This window comes from Trichomonas vaginalis, chromosome I, assembly GCF_026262505.1.
Source record: "Trichomonas vaginalis G3 chromosome I, whole genome shotgun sequence".
In the NCBI taxonomy this organism is placed as follows: domain Eukaryota; phylum Parabasalia; order Trichomonadida; family Trichomonadidae; genus Trichomonas; species Trichomonas vaginalis.
Genome location: NC_067203.1, coordinates 16,819,168 through 16,834,343, shown reverse-complemented (window position 1 = coordinate 16,834,343; position 15,176 = coordinate 16,819,168). Strand labels below are relative to the sequence as shown.

General features: G+C 27.6%; 5 protein-coding genes across 5 annotated transcripts, besides 1 other annotated feature; 1 reads left to right on the top strand and 4 right to left on the bottom strand.

The window, feature by feature from the left end:
• Nucleotides 1-142: 142 nt before the first annotated feature.
• TVAGG3_0998610 (HMG-box family) lies at nt 143-1,177 on the bottom strand (the record flags this gene model as incomplete). Its single annotated transcript, XM_001582317.2, has 1 exon — nt 407-919. The coding sequence occupies one exon, from the start codon at nt 917-919 to the stop codon at nt 407-409; it is 513 nt and encodes a 170-aa protein (XP_001582367.1).
• A 4,949-nt stretch (nt 1,178-6,126) lies between these two features.
• Nucleotides 6,127-6,908, top strand: TVAGG3_0998600 (RNA polymerase II transcription regulator recruiting protein; the record flags this gene model as incomplete). The annotated part of the gene is made up of 1 exon (XM_001582316.2): nt 6,346-6,852. One exon carries the CDS (start codon nt 6,346-6,348, stop codon nt 6,850-6,852), a length of 507 nt encoding a protein of 168 aa, XP_001582366.2.
• A 1,051-nt stretch (nt 6,909-7,959) lies between these two features.
• Nucleotides 7,960-8,891, bottom strand: TVAGG3_0998590 (uncharacterized protein; the record flags this gene model as incomplete). Its single annotated transcript, XM_051254283.1, has 1 exon — nt 8,109-8,399. One exon carries the CDS (start codon nt 8,397-8,399, stop codon nt 8,109-8,111), a length of 291 nt encoding a protein of 96 aa, XP_051079857.1.
• A 192-nt stretch (nt 8,892-9,083) lies between these two features.
• On the bottom strand, nt 9,084-9,628 carry TVAGG3_0998580 (uncharacterized protein; the record flags this gene model as incomplete). The annotated part of the gene is made up of 1 exon (XM_001582315.2): nt 9,084-9,628. A coding segment is annotated over one exon (545 nt), but the record flags the coding sequence as incomplete, so codon positions are not given.
• A 1,749-nt stretch (nt 9,629-11,377) lies between these two features.
• Nucleotides 11,378-11,651: a mobile genetic element.
• A 39-nt stretch (nt 11,652-11,690) lies between these two features.
• On the bottom strand, nt 11,691-15,159 carry TVAGG3_0998560 (armadillo (ARM) repeat-containing protein family; the record flags this gene model as incomplete). Its single annotated transcript, XM_001582314.1, has 1 exon — nt 12,428-15,148. One exon carries the CDS (start codon nt 15,146-15,148, stop codon nt 12,428-12,430), a length of 2,721 nt encoding a protein of 906 aa, XP_001582364.1.
• Between the last annotated feature and the right edge of the window lie 17 nt (nt 15,160-15,176).

Here is a 15,176-nt window from a genome sequence, read left to right as displayed (position 1 = left end):
GATTTTATCGCCATTAAATTTTAAAATTAATGTATTATTTATTATACCATGATGTATTGTGTCACAAATGTGTAAATTGTAACTAAAATGCATTTGCATTGGATTGAAGTTAACACATGTCTATATAAAAGAAAGAAACAGCGCCTTCTCTAAATAAGCTATCTAATGTGGAATTGATTAATATGTATTGGCCTATCCATTTACCATTGAGAATAATCTCCATAGAAAGGATGGATAGACACCTAACAAAAGGTACTTATATATATAATCCATCTAAAAGTTTTATTTCATTTTATAAATTTTTTGATGAATTTTGCTCAAATTCTATGTGATAAAATCGAAAAATATCATTTATTAAATTAACAAAGAAACACTCATAAAAACAATTTATATGTTTGTATATATGTTAAATATTTGCCTTTGATGCTGGAATATTGACTTCATACCGAGGATTTTCATCATCACTTGAAGCACGATCTATAACTCTGTTAAAGCACTTGGCTTTATTGTTGTATATTGTTTTAGCGTCTTTATCCAAGGACGTCCACATCTCTGATATGATTTTTGTTCTTTCAAGTAAAGTTAAGTATGGATTTGACTCTTTTAATTCTTTCTGTTTTTCGTTAACGAACACGCTATATGCTGATATATGCTTCTTGATATTCTCTTTTTGAAAGGCATCACTTGAATCATCGCTACTTTCTATCTTCTTTGAGCGCCCTTTCTTTTTAGGCTTTCGATATTGATCCTTCTCTTGGTCTGATTTTTGGCCCCATGCATCTGATGCAGCTTTGTATAATTCGCGTTTTGAAATATCAGGATTGCTCATCTTAAGTTCCTCAGAGAACTGAGTTAGGAAATTTTGCCATGCGCTCTCATCAACAGACTTCGTGTGAGAGGACCTGCGTCCTTCACTCATACAGAAACAAAAGAATAATCATGTATTCAAAAATTGAATGGGAACCGTAATATTCATTCAATTTTTTAAAGGAGCAATGATTTAAATAAATTTATTCACGAGCCTAAACGGCAAAAAAGGGAGGAATATGATTATAAAAATATGATACTCGTATTTCGGAAACTCTAGCTTGTAATTACCTAAAGTATTGTGGTCTGAAACTTCGAAATTTGAAAAAAGAATAAATAGAAAAAAATATGGAAATTATTCAATATGATTTTGAATTATTATTATACATCGGTTAACATTTTGAAAGGCAAAACAATATGTTAAAATAGCAAATATTTAAAAAAAAATTGTGAAAATGAATGTGAAATAGGAGCTGGGGAGTTCAAAACCATGTCGAATTGGGCAACACTGGCAATCGATTGTGATATCAAAACGAACAACTCTAAATTAAGGCTTATTGAAGAGATTTTGATTTAGGAATTTTGAAATAAAGATTTGACACATATTCAATAATTTGAAAGGGCGTAGAAAATTCCCTGTTTACGACAATCTTATTTCTGAGGAATCCTGAATAAAATTGTGAAAGTTAAAATCAAACTTCTTTTCAAAATGTAGATAATTTATCACTTGTATAAATTATCAAACAATCATCGTTTTTTTATCAAATTTCAATTGAAAAGCATTTTCTAAGTTGGTTTCATCCATCAAGTGTACTATAAGCTGACTTAAGTATTGTAATGGTTCCAAAATAAAAGGTGATGCCATTTTACAAGTTGATCTTTGACGATTATTAATCTATTTTTGTGACTGAAAGCGGAGTTTTTGGAATGGTTGACTACAATCGAAGGCATGAACCAATTTCAATAATACGAACTTAGCTCCAAACAAAAGATTTTTTACTATTAATCTCAATTTTTACGAAAAAAAAACAATAACATTATTCTACCGGGAGAATGATTAAAAATAAAATAATAAGTAAAATATCATATCATATTACGATTGAAATATTTCAAAAACTCAAAAAAATTTAATAAAATTATTAAATTGAGAAATCGAAGTAAATGGATATAATATGTATATCCAATGAAATCGATGCTTATAAGCGAATATAATTTTTTGATGATAAAAATTTGCAAAAAATTGTGAACTTTTTCAAGTTTGAAAAGCGAATTTCTAATAAATGAAGAGGCGAATATTAAAAATTATCAATTCGTATTTTAAAGTAAAGTAATTTGGGCTAAACTTGAGTCTCGTGAAAATTAATGAAAATTAAAATAGCGTAAATCACTAATTGCTCGAAAACGAGAACTCTGCTTGGTTCAAAAAAGAAAGTTTGAGATATTTGAAGATGATGGGAAGAAATTATGAAAGTCTGTGAGAATGAAGGATTGGTATTTGTGATTAAATTGAACCTTTAGAGGCATAATATCGTCGAAAAAAAGTTCTTCAATTCTGAATAGTAAGTTTCGAGGTTAAAAAAGATGATAAGTGAACAAAGAAGCCTTTAGAACATAATAGTAATGGAAGGATATATGGGTTTTGATTGAATTGATAGAATTAAGCTAAAAATTATAAATAAAATGATATAAATAAATTATAATCAACAAACAATTGAAATTAAGATGGGAATGTGTATGATGATTAATGAGAACAGAAAAATAAAATCATTTGAAAAAGATTGAAAATCTCCTAAAAAATAATAACAAATTTGGTTTAAAAATAATTGTAATTAGCAATATCAATGGTTCAGACTCTATAAATTGAAAAAAAAGCACGTTTGTGCGGAGAGGATTAAAGTATTGATTTTCAAATTGAAAGCATTCAAATTGAAAAATATCTATAAAATAACTTATTTGATGTTTAAAATCAAAATATTATTTCGCTTTGATCATGAAAATGATATTTTGACAGATGCTTCAAATTCATTAACATTCAATTTTTTAGTTATGGAAATTAGATAGATTTCGCAATATATTAAGTTATTTAACAATAAATCAATTGAAAGCAAAATCATTTTTTCAATTTAACAAAATTATTTGTCGCTTTTAGTTTATGTAATTTTATTTATCAAATCTCATAAGAATGATATTAATTTATAAGGCATAACTAATTTAGTGTTTAATAATTTCGCAATCTTTTGAAAGCTATTGTTTCGTTTTTTTATGCGAATTTTTTATGATAATATTCCTGATTTAATATATAATGTTATCGATTTTCAAATTATTTTGTATACATTCACAAAAACGGGGGATAATTTTGCAAATTACCTCAGACTTTTCAGAGGATTGAGCGGCAACTCAATCCTCTGAAATAGTCTGTGGTAATTTTTAGTCTCTACACTATTTCAATATAAGCTCCATTTTTAAACAGTTTTTAAAAATCGAGCATTGAAAAGTGTGATGAGACTTTCTATTTTAAAGGTTGATGGTAAAAATTCTTATTATCATATTTTGTTTATGATTTGCTAAATAATTTAAGTGGACAACATGTACGTTAGCAACAAAATCAAGCCTTCAAAATTTTTGACAAATTTTCAATTAATTCAAAAATTGCGTTGTATTGGATTGGTAAATCATGTTTAAAATTTAAAACTACATACGAATATTTTTTTCACAATTTTTTTAAACTTTTTCCATATAAAATTGTTAATGTTTATTGAAAAAGCAATCTGATATTCTATGTGTTTATGCTTAATTTATAATTATCAATTATTAGTCCTATTGATTGGTCCCGAATATAGAAATCAGATTGAAATTTTGAACTTTCAGTTTGCCAAATTTTTTTTGGATTGAATTCTCCACGTTTAACATATCTAATACTACCATTTGTTACTTCTCATATTGAATTTTTCCAAAATAATTGTTTTTTTGACAAAATCTTCAACGATGAACCGAGAAAACTTCTTTATTTCTTCAGATGAAATGAATTACATTTTATCTTCTTTTGTCATTGATAATCCCTGGTTGTTTTCAAACAAAAGCACTTAGATGCTTCGATATTTTATCAAATTCTCTTTTTATTTATTATGTTAAAATTCAGCACAAAACAATGAATAACCTTAACTTGGTTTTTAAATAAATGAATTCAAAATTTACCAAATCTATATATATTTTAATATTCATTTTAATTTCCTAAGACGGTCTTCACAACTTAATTTTTGAGTTCATATATTTGAAAGTAGAATAGGTGGAAATAATCTATCTTAGTTTATCCATTTAAATCTCTAATAGTTATAAATATTTTTGAATTCCTTAATATATTCATAAATCAAACGCGATGCAAATGTTCTCTTGTACCTCAACATCTAGAAAATATTTATAATTCAAAAGGATTTAATGAAAATTTAAAACAACTATTGATCATGATTATTTCTTAATAATTCTATTGAACTTGCTACTTCATTCAATTACTTTATATAAAATATAATCTAAAAACTCAAAACTATGTCTAATTCTATGGGATATTGAACATTATGTCATAATAACTTATATTGAAGGATGCATATTATTCAGATCGGCATAACATACTGTCTGCAAGTGTGTTAATGAAACAAATCATTAAAATTCTAAAGAAGTATTCAACAAATAGTAAAATAAGGTAGTCACAAAATCTAAGTAGTGAGGCTCTCAAAAATTGAACCGTACTCCATACAAAATTTGTGTACCCTCACTACTTAGATTTTGTGGCCTTCAATTGAGAGGTTAGTTTTGATAGAGCAAGTTATAAAATTAAAAGGGAAAAATAAATAAAATTTAAACATTTAATTATATATAATGTAAGGAGTGTAATTCCAAATTTTCTAAAAACTATTCAAATTTGAGCATTTTTTTGGAAATAGTAAATCTAATATGTACATCTAATAACAACATGATTCATCACCTTTTCAAGCTCTGCAGTCAATTTTTTGAAATTTGATTGAAATAAATGTAGCAAAAATTACATTTCATTAGGGAATATATGAGTTTCTCTGGAAACAGGCTGATAAATTTTAAATTTTGTCCAATCAACATGAATGCATTGAGAAATTTGGATTGATTTTCTGGTAGAATCTGGAACAATTCAACCATGTATAAATGGATCATGTAATCATCATGAAATGTTAGTGTTAGAGTTCAAAAGAAACAGAATGAGTGGAAATCAAACACAATCTGAATAATTTTAAACGTATACAATCTTTAAGTTTGTATTTTGAATTCTACATATATGATTGTGTAATTCGTTTCTTCAAATTTTCGGTTCAGGCATGTTTTGATAAAATTCATTCCCAAAAACGTCAATTAACAATTAAATTTAGTGTATTTTAAATATATATACGTATTATATTTTAAAATTATATTAAATTCGCAAAATTTTAAGTTTTAAACAAAAATAAAAAATCTTCAAAATATGAAATTATGCATAGGATATTAAAATTTACATGTTAGCAATTTTTTTGAATTGCTTTCAATTTTCATATTGAAATTTTTAAGATTTTTTTCTGAAATAATAAGCAAGAATATCAACGTAAATAATATTAAATTCCATGCGTTAATTTCCCCTCAAAAGTCATTGACCGCCTCTCAATCTAGATTTTGTGAGTACTTTATATTCAAATTCAATTAAAGTAACAAAGAATCAAACTAAATAGGTCCTATAACAATAAACTAGCTTAATGATATTTCATAGGATTGTTATAATTTTTATAAATTTAGAAAATGGCATTATTTCATTATAATTTCGTTGTTTTTGTATTATATTATTGATTTATTTTCATATCATATTGAGATAACAGACAATTTTTCATTAAAATCGATAAATTTGTGATTGAACAAATTTGATTAGATGAATAATTCTGAAATTTCGTTTCTATTTGATTTGTCAAAGCCAATGAATTTATAATATTGGCGTTATCCGAAAAATTAATTCAATGAATCATGATTCGAGATTGGATTCAAAGAGACGACAAGATATTCCCTAATTAATATTTGGACCATTAGTAGTATACTCCATCTAATACGTTAGAACTCCGAATCATCAATGATAATAAAAATTCCTTTTCAATAACCATATAAAGTCAAGATTATTGCAGTATGACTATCCTGAATGCAAGTATAGATGAATTTATCTACTGCAATTTGTTGGATGGAAGGTTTCCTTCGGACACTTGGAGAGTGGATTCTTGATTTTTTAATAAACGATTATTTTTTGATAAAATGCGTGGTCTGAAAATTGATATATGGGTTGCTGAAAAATTATTTTTTGGAATCTTAATGTACTCATATAATACAGCATGTTTGCTTCTAATGGTGTTTCCTTTCAATTTTATTATATAATAAATTCAATGGGAAATCCACACAGCAATTTCTCGGACGATAAACAGAAAAATTGAGTGCCCTCTCAAATGTCTCTCAATAAATTTGATTGAGTATTGTTACCAATATCATTTTTATAGTTGCGAAATGCAAGCTCCTGCCAACTTCAAAATTGATGCACAGTACTCTACATCACTTAGAAAGAGATTTACAGAGGCTGAAGATAATCTCCTTAGAACTCTTCGTGCTAACGACAAAATGACTTGGGACGAAATAGCTTCTTACCTCCCAGGTAGGACCGGCCGTCAATGCAAGGATAGATACAATAACTACTTGAACCAACAGATTGTTTTAAAGAACTGGACCACGGAAGAAGATTTCATTATCATTCAAAAATACCAGCAATATGGACCAAGATGGACGACAATTGCTAAGTTTTTGAATAACAGAAGTGGTAATAATGTTAAGAATCGTTGGTATAAGTCTATTGCACTTAGATATCCAAATCTTCAAACTGTTGCTACAGCTCCTAGGCATAACAAGAAACCTGAATCTCCAGTTGTTGAAAATCAGAATTCTGACTCCTCGTCCGAAGTTTTTAATGATGATATTTTCGAATATCATGAACTTGATGATCCATTCTTACTCATTTAAGTAGAATGACTATTTCATAGAGTTTGTTTATTGTTTGATTGTTAATTAAACTATTGACATGTCTTTTAATAATAAATTTTTATTTTAGAAGATTTGATCAATATCTCACATTTTTATATTTTAGTTTAATTCTATGAGATTAATGTATAATTTATTATTAAAAATTATAACGTATTTCATTTTAATAAGGCATTTTGATATCAAAATTCTGGAAACCCTTAATTTTCCATTAATAATAGTATAAATTAACCAATTTCACAAGAAAAAAATAGTATATTTAGCGTTCAAAGAATAATTCATCTTTTCTATATGAATTGTAAAATTATGAATGAATAACTAGAATTCATTTGTAAGTAGTATTCATTGAAAATCAATCAATAGATAATGTATACATCATTTAGGGAATGATTGCTTATAAATAAAATAATTTACAGAAATCAAATTCTGAATTGATATGACTAATAATATACAATAAAACACTTGAGAATATGAATAAATTTTGTTGATATTTTTCTTATCATTATTGGCTTTAATCAAATTCTTCCTTAAAATATACAAAAAACTAACGCTTGAATGATCGACGTTTTTTGGCTCAATTGGACAGTTTTGCATAATTTCTTTTAAAATAATACAAAAAACCTACTATCTGTATGAAATTTCTAAATTTCGATGAAAATAAATTTGATGTGAAAAAAGAATTTAAATTTTATATTTTATTTCCTTGACAACTTCACATGTTAGGTCCCCTTTTGCAATTTGAAAAAAATCTCTTCATTCATTTCTATCAGCGCGCCAATAGAAATGATTATATATATAAGAAAGATTAGCACACATTTCAAAAAATATTGTAGAATCAAAAAACATTTCTATATTTTTATAATCATCAATATATGTTTGTATGGAAAATTCGAGAGATTCAAGGATAATACAGTAAGAATTGAAAATCTAAGTGGAAAAATTCGGTAAGAGTGATCTCACCCTTTTCCAATATCGAAATAATTCTGAAATTAAATTTCATTTATGACATTTTCATGAATTTCGTGCAGAGATAACTCAAATTATGCAATTTAATTTATAAATACATTCCTTCTGTTAATTCTGTAAAGTATTTTCGCCTCAAAAAAGATACAATCAAACACATACTATTATGCTAATTTTATTGTATTTATACCTTATGAAATTCATTACCATGTTTTTTAAAAAATTAATTTTAATCAATGTCAAATCAAATTCTGATTTTGAAGTATATTTTCTTATTAAACCATATTCATAAATTGAACTTGGTCTTCAGAATCTTTTTCTACTTTCAATTGATGTTTCTTGATGATTAAAAATGCCCCGATGCATACGGCAGCAATAATGAGGATGCCAATAATTATTCCTGCAATAGCTCCAGCTCCTAGTTTTCCAGATTTGGACTTCTGATCGTTTCCTTGGTCATTGTTAGGCGTGATTACTTCCTCGGGCAGTTGTTTGTGGTCGTATGGTGGTAATTGCAAGTGTTCGTTCGGGCGTTGGATTTGGAGTTTGTGGTGGCCAGATTGCATACAAAAAATCGTATGTTAAATTTCCAAACCTCTTAGCTTTGTCAGGCTCATCAAAAATAATTCTGGTTAACGTGATATCTCTTATAATTGGGTCAAATATAAGAAGATTAATGCTCTTCAAAGTGAGTGTTTGACCTGGTTCAACAATATATTTCTGGACTTTTCGATCATTAGTCCAAGCAGTAACATTAAAAGAAACCTGATCTGGACATGTGATATTTGTTGAGAATGAATAAAATGAATATACTTCTTGAGGTATATCCATTTTTCGAATTCTGTATCCTATTGGTTTTGTCGGATAATGCATCGATGGCGAAATTGAAAGATTTTCTCATATATGTAAAAGTATTTTCATATAATCCTTCCATAACAATTGTAACATTTTGGGTTCCATTGTAGGATCTGATGTTATAGTGATAATCAATCTTTTCAATAGCTAATTCGCTTTCACTATAAAAATGGCATAATTGATAATCCAGATAATGATAAGGATAAACATTAACTGATGATTCATTAACTGTGATTGTCCTGACTTCACCATCTCTGATAATTAAACCCGAGTTGTCAAATTCTGATTTAAATTTGTTTAATGTAAACCTTCCAATTTGAGCTCCAATTGGTAATTGAGTTAAGTTATTAAATGCTAAAATACCAATTCCCGAAATAATTTTAAAATAACTTCCTCTACGACTATAGCAGCTAGATCCTAAATTATCGACAATATATATTTCTGATTCCACAGATGACATGATAATTAACATTCCTTTTGTCCAATCTTGAAATTTAACTGCAACATCAAAAATATTGTATACTACATCAACTTTTGAGCGTTCGCTATATCTTCCTGATTCATAATGGATTTCAAGTGTGGGGGAGCCCGATATAGGTTTGATTTTGTATATCACAGTTTCACCAATCTTTGAAGAATATACTGTGTTAACAGGGGAACCATCTTCAAACATGAACTCGTGTGCATTTGTGAAAATTAAAAGAGAATAATATTCTTTAAGAGATGACTGCACAATTGTTCTTAATTCATTTTCTTTGAATAAAATTGTTGCTTGTTTTGCCTCTTCTTTGAAGAATATTACAAATTCTTCCATATCGCTTTTTTGCTTTTCTTCAATCAATGGTTCTGAACCCAAATGGTAAATTCCTTGATTTAAATATGGCTGTTCTTCTTCGATCAGTGATAAAAAATCATAAGCTCCAAATGTGAATGTACTCATTGAACGAAATTCATAGAGAACATGATATATACCTCTAAACTCAAATCAATTTTCAATGTAATAATTCTTCATAGGCATATAAACACCAAAATCTTTATCTATTTTTGCTGTATAGTTAAAGTATTCTTTCAAATTCATCGGATTCCATGATGAAAAAATAACTTTTTCTGAACTGTTTGATGTTTCACCCATATAAACTTTGCCATTTTCTGGATTCAAAACTACATCAAAGTGATCATAACTAGGCGAATTTATATAAATTACCTGTATTTTTAAACTTTTTGTTCCTGATTTTGATTTTATTGTTATACGTTCGTGATTAGAAATCTTTTTAATTACAGGAAATTCCTCCCATTGATCGTTACCTACATTATACAGTATATCTTTATTTTCGTGAGAAATGATGTAACTATATTTTGGAATATTTAAAACTGTTGATGTTTCATCAACTAAATATTCATAATTCCCAAGTTGAGCTGCTAGTTCAGTTCCAAATGAATAACTTTCATTATATCCCAATGCATTAGTTTTATCAATGATAAATCCTTGAGTTTCAATGCTGTTATTCACTTTTTCAGCTTTGAAGTAAAATTTGCCTCTCCATGGAGTTATAATTAGAAACTTTCGATTATGACAATCAAGATTTCCAACTAGAAGAGTTTCAGCTCCAAATGGACTGATATAATAATTAGCTTGAGGTAAATTTTCAAATTTGTAATTATATTCTGTTGTGCTAATAAATAGTATGATTGCGTACCAGTATAAATCAATGAAGTTGAAAGTTTCATTACCTCCATTAAAAATTACTATATAATTTACGTCACCATATGCATTCATGGGGAAAATGCAAAACTTTAACAAAGTTGAACCGTTTTTTGGAGAAATAGTTTGATGGTATTGATTGTGGGGGTAAATATATGAATATTCAAGATCTTGGAATTCTTCGTAATTAAAGATAAGTGAATGAATATAAGTGTCGGAGTTGTTCGAATTTTGGTCCAGAGTAATATCTGTTGCTTCTGTAATCATTATTTCATGATATCCGAATGATGTCTCTATTGATTTTCTTGATAACGCGAAGGCAGTTAAGAAGAACATCTTTTTTTTTTCCTATTATCGTAATATCCGGTGAAAAAAAATACGCTTAAATTGTGTTGTTTATGGATGTACTTTATTTTTTGGTAAATAGTGTTTTTTTAAAAAAAACGCCGTTGTCCACTTTTTCATATAATACGCTTTTTTTATCCGCCAAAAATTGTGAAAGGGTAATCAAAACCAATGACAGGAAATTATGTTTGATTATCAGTGAGGAATATATGATGCCCTTTATTGTATTGAGTGACTCAATTTTGATTTGAATGAAAATCCAATAATATTCCAATGAAAAGATTATATAGAATTATAAATTAATTGTTTTTACCTGCTGACCACCAGAATCAATAATTGTCAGGTTAATGTTCTCTTTGGGCAATTTAAATCTGAAAATTATTTAATTATGTCAAGTATTTCGGTTTTTCGAAATCATTTGTTATGCCTTTGGAATATTTTTAGTGATATGAGATAAATGAACTACTTGTTTTTTTGGAGTTATATCAAAGCAAGAAATAACGATTTGCCGATCCTTCAATGAACAGTTAACACCTGCATATGTTAATGTTGCACAAAAAGCAAAAACTTTCTCCACACTAGCAAATCTTTAAACATGGAATAATGTTGAATTCTCAATAAAAAAAATTGTTTTGTCACCCAAAGGGTACATTCACTAGGAGATAACAGCAAAATGGGATTAAAATAGGATAAATAGCATCCCTATATAGTGCTTAACAATATTTATAAGAGCTTTGGAAATTATCAAATTTATCTGCTCAAAAACTCGAGATCTTCATAGGTGTTAATAGAATCACCAGCCATACATATTGTGTTTAATATAATTATGCACATCATACTGGGATTAATTCCTTATTCATCTAGTTATTATAAGATTTACAACCCCATGAAAAAATTTAAAATTTTGTCAAAAATAAGCTGCTTGCCCTAAGGTGGATAATAGTCAATTTTTTTTTTACATTTTTAGTGAGCGGAACAGAGACACAACACGCTTTGAAATCACAAGATGCATGGCTTTAATGATTAGAGATGCAATAATATTGCATCTCTTTATGCTCAAACAGATCCTATTCTGAATTACCTGAAAATATTGCAACCGTTATGCATTGCTACCAAATTTCTCTACTGTCCACTTAACATACTCATGCTAGGAACTCCAAATTCTTCAACTATTTACTCTAAAAACTTATAAACGTTCATCCAAATCAAGCAGCATTTCTCCTCGAACAGATATTGCAGAAACTTACGAATAAGTAATTGTTAGTCATATCAAATGATGCTCCTTTTCAGCTACTTGTTTCTCTTATAATTGTTCTCATTAATAAATCATAACTTTAACTTTTGGAGTTTTCTCCAAAAATAGATACTACCCATATATCCGAGCTACCTAGATGCTAGTTTTCTTATATCTCGGATAGTGTGAAAATTTTAATTATAATATCTCATAATTTCCATTTAATGAGTTATATCAAAAATCCACTCCGTCATTTCGATTTTTTAGGTCTTTCTGGACCTTGCTGCATTATTTATTTTTATCTATTTTGTTTTGTTGTTTCTAAATAAATTATTTAAGTTGGACGAAAGGTGGACAATAGTATTGAATATGAAAAGGTGGTTATTTTTGAGAGAACTCATTGAATTCCTTTCAATATTGTCCACCTTAGGGCAAGCAGTTTAGTGAATGTTTACATTTTAGTTTACATAAGCATACAAAAACAAAGAATAGTGTTTTGGTACATCAGCCATCAAATCAAGAAAAGCGTCAGTATTTGTTAAGTTTTCTAAAATTTCAGAAATTAAATCTAAATTTTCGAAACCATAAAAAGTAAACATTTCAGTTAAACATTCCATTTGTTCATCTCTTAACAGTCTCCTTAACAAAGTATCAAAAACAAAACATAATTGTCTAAATAATTCAGTTTCAAAGCAATTAAGAATCTTAGAGAACAGCATTTTCAATATTTCTAATAGATTAATTGTTGATAAATCAATTTGTTCCAAAATTTTTTGTAAAATAATTAAAATTTGAATTTTGAATTTTGATTTTGGATTATTAATGATGCGATGCAATACATCGAATATGGCATCAATGTATTTAGAATTTATAAGTAAATCAAGGCGTAATTCCGATATTGCATCAAAGAAATTCAAAATTTCATCAAAATAATTATCAGGGAACGGAATCATCTCTGTACAATAAGAAATAAACAACTTCTCAACTAATTTTGCTGCGTTATCTGTTCCATTTTTCATTTCATTTCGAATAATTGATGTAATTAAGCCAATTATAGAAAATTCACGGAATTCTGGTGGTAAAATTAAATATTTCTCAACAATTACTGGTAATTCAAACAAAATTTTGTTGATTAAAGGTAAATTTGACAAAAATGACAAAATTGTGAAAATATGCTTCTGAATTTGCTTCATTTGGTCGATTGCTGTTATACTAAACTTGTTTTCATCAATAATTTCGAATGTTTTGTTACAAATATTAAATAAAAATTCAATTTCAGAAAAATCAACTTCTGAAATAGTTCCTTGTGAGAAAACAATGAGATTCTCTAACATAAATAGCGATTCAATGATTTTCTCTGCATTTTCTGCATTATCTAATTCTAATTTTGAAATTTTATCAAAATTTTTATGATAAATTGAAGGAAGTAACATAAATGGATCATTATCTTTATATATCTGGCAAACAGCACCTATTAATTTCATTTTCAAGTCATTATTCAGTAAAGAATTGTAATAAAAATTAAATTCCTTCAAAATCAATTCCAAAAGAGGAGAAATGTCATTTTCTTTGTTGATCTCTATCAATGTATTCATTATTTGGTATTGTAATGCAAAATTTTGTAATTTCAATTTTTGAATAAAAATTAAAGAAAAATCTTTGAATTCTATAAAGTATTTGTAATAAGCTTGATAGAACGAGCTAAAATAAAACAGTTTCTCATACAAAATACTTTGATTTGTCACTTTTTTGTTAATTAATTTTTCAAAACATTTTTTTGTTTCAAAAAGAAGATCAACATGATCCAAATTCGCAAGAACATAATCTTTGATAGCCACTAAAGTGAAAATCAAAGGAATATAAATAGAATATTCGTATCCAATCGAAATTGCAGCCAAAAAATCATCAATTTGTCTAAATATTATTCTGTCATCAACAGAAACAATCAACTGAAACAGTTTTTCGATATTTTTAAAAAGATTTTCTCGATCATCAAAACTTTCACGAAATTCACGAACAGGGAAGAAAGAAGGAATGATCTTTTGCATCACATCATGCATGTGGTTCAAATAAACATTAAAAAAAGCCTCAAAATTTGTATTTGAAGATTTCAAAAAATTTGCTTTTGAAAACAAGTTAATCCAGAATAAAACGTACTGTTCTTTGTATGATATTTTGTTTGGTGACCACATCATGTCTAAAAGTCTCAAAATCTCTTCAATTAATGGAAAAGAATTTTGATTTTCGAAATTTTCGAAATGATCAACGAGAAGACAAGAAATAAATTCAACAAAGTCATTACAATCGAATTCATCAGAATTTATATAGTCTGATGCATTGATTCTCCCGATTATTTCTGGAATTAAATCAAATGCGTATTTTGGAATCAAAATTTTATCAAAACAAACTGGAAAGTACATCATAATTGTTCCTAGATTAGAATTATTCGATTCTTTGAAATAATTTGTAACAATTTGGTCATAATAAGCAAAATCCATAAGATTTGGTACTGTAATGTATTGTCTTAGTATCTTTATAAGCTTAATTGAGTATTCTATTGCTTGAAATCGATGTCTTCCATTGTCATTTAAACCAATATCGATTATTTCAAAAATTCTTTGAGAATATTTAGAAGTTAACTCTGATATAACGTAATTTTTCGATTCCTCTGTTATTATATTCGGAAAATCTCCACTTAGAAGCATAGAATAAAAAATTTGTAAAGTATGTAATGAATGGTGATAAGTTAAACGCTGATCTGGATCAAAGAAAAGAATATTCTCAAATCCGGCTTCAATATTTCTTGGTAAACATAAAATTAACAAAATTGAATATAATTGATGGATTGAAACTGCAGATTCCTCGTAAAATGATGTATAATTGAATGCTTCTTTGAGTGATTTCGTTATTTCTGTTATGTAGAACTTCTTTTCGGTAATTTCTAAATTATCCCAATTTGTAATAAAGTATTTAATCAAAAACTCTGCGAAAAATGAACCACCGCCAGATACCAATGACTCAAAAAGAAAATTTGTGCATAAAAGAGGACAATCTTTCCTTTCTTGAAATTTTTGAAGGACTTCTGCTCGTTCTGGGAAGTTGGAACGTATGAAATATCTGATTTCTTCCAAACGTGGTTTGCAATTCTCATCAACCACGTTCCTAACATAACTTTGCATTATAAATTTTGTGAATTTTTTTCCAAAA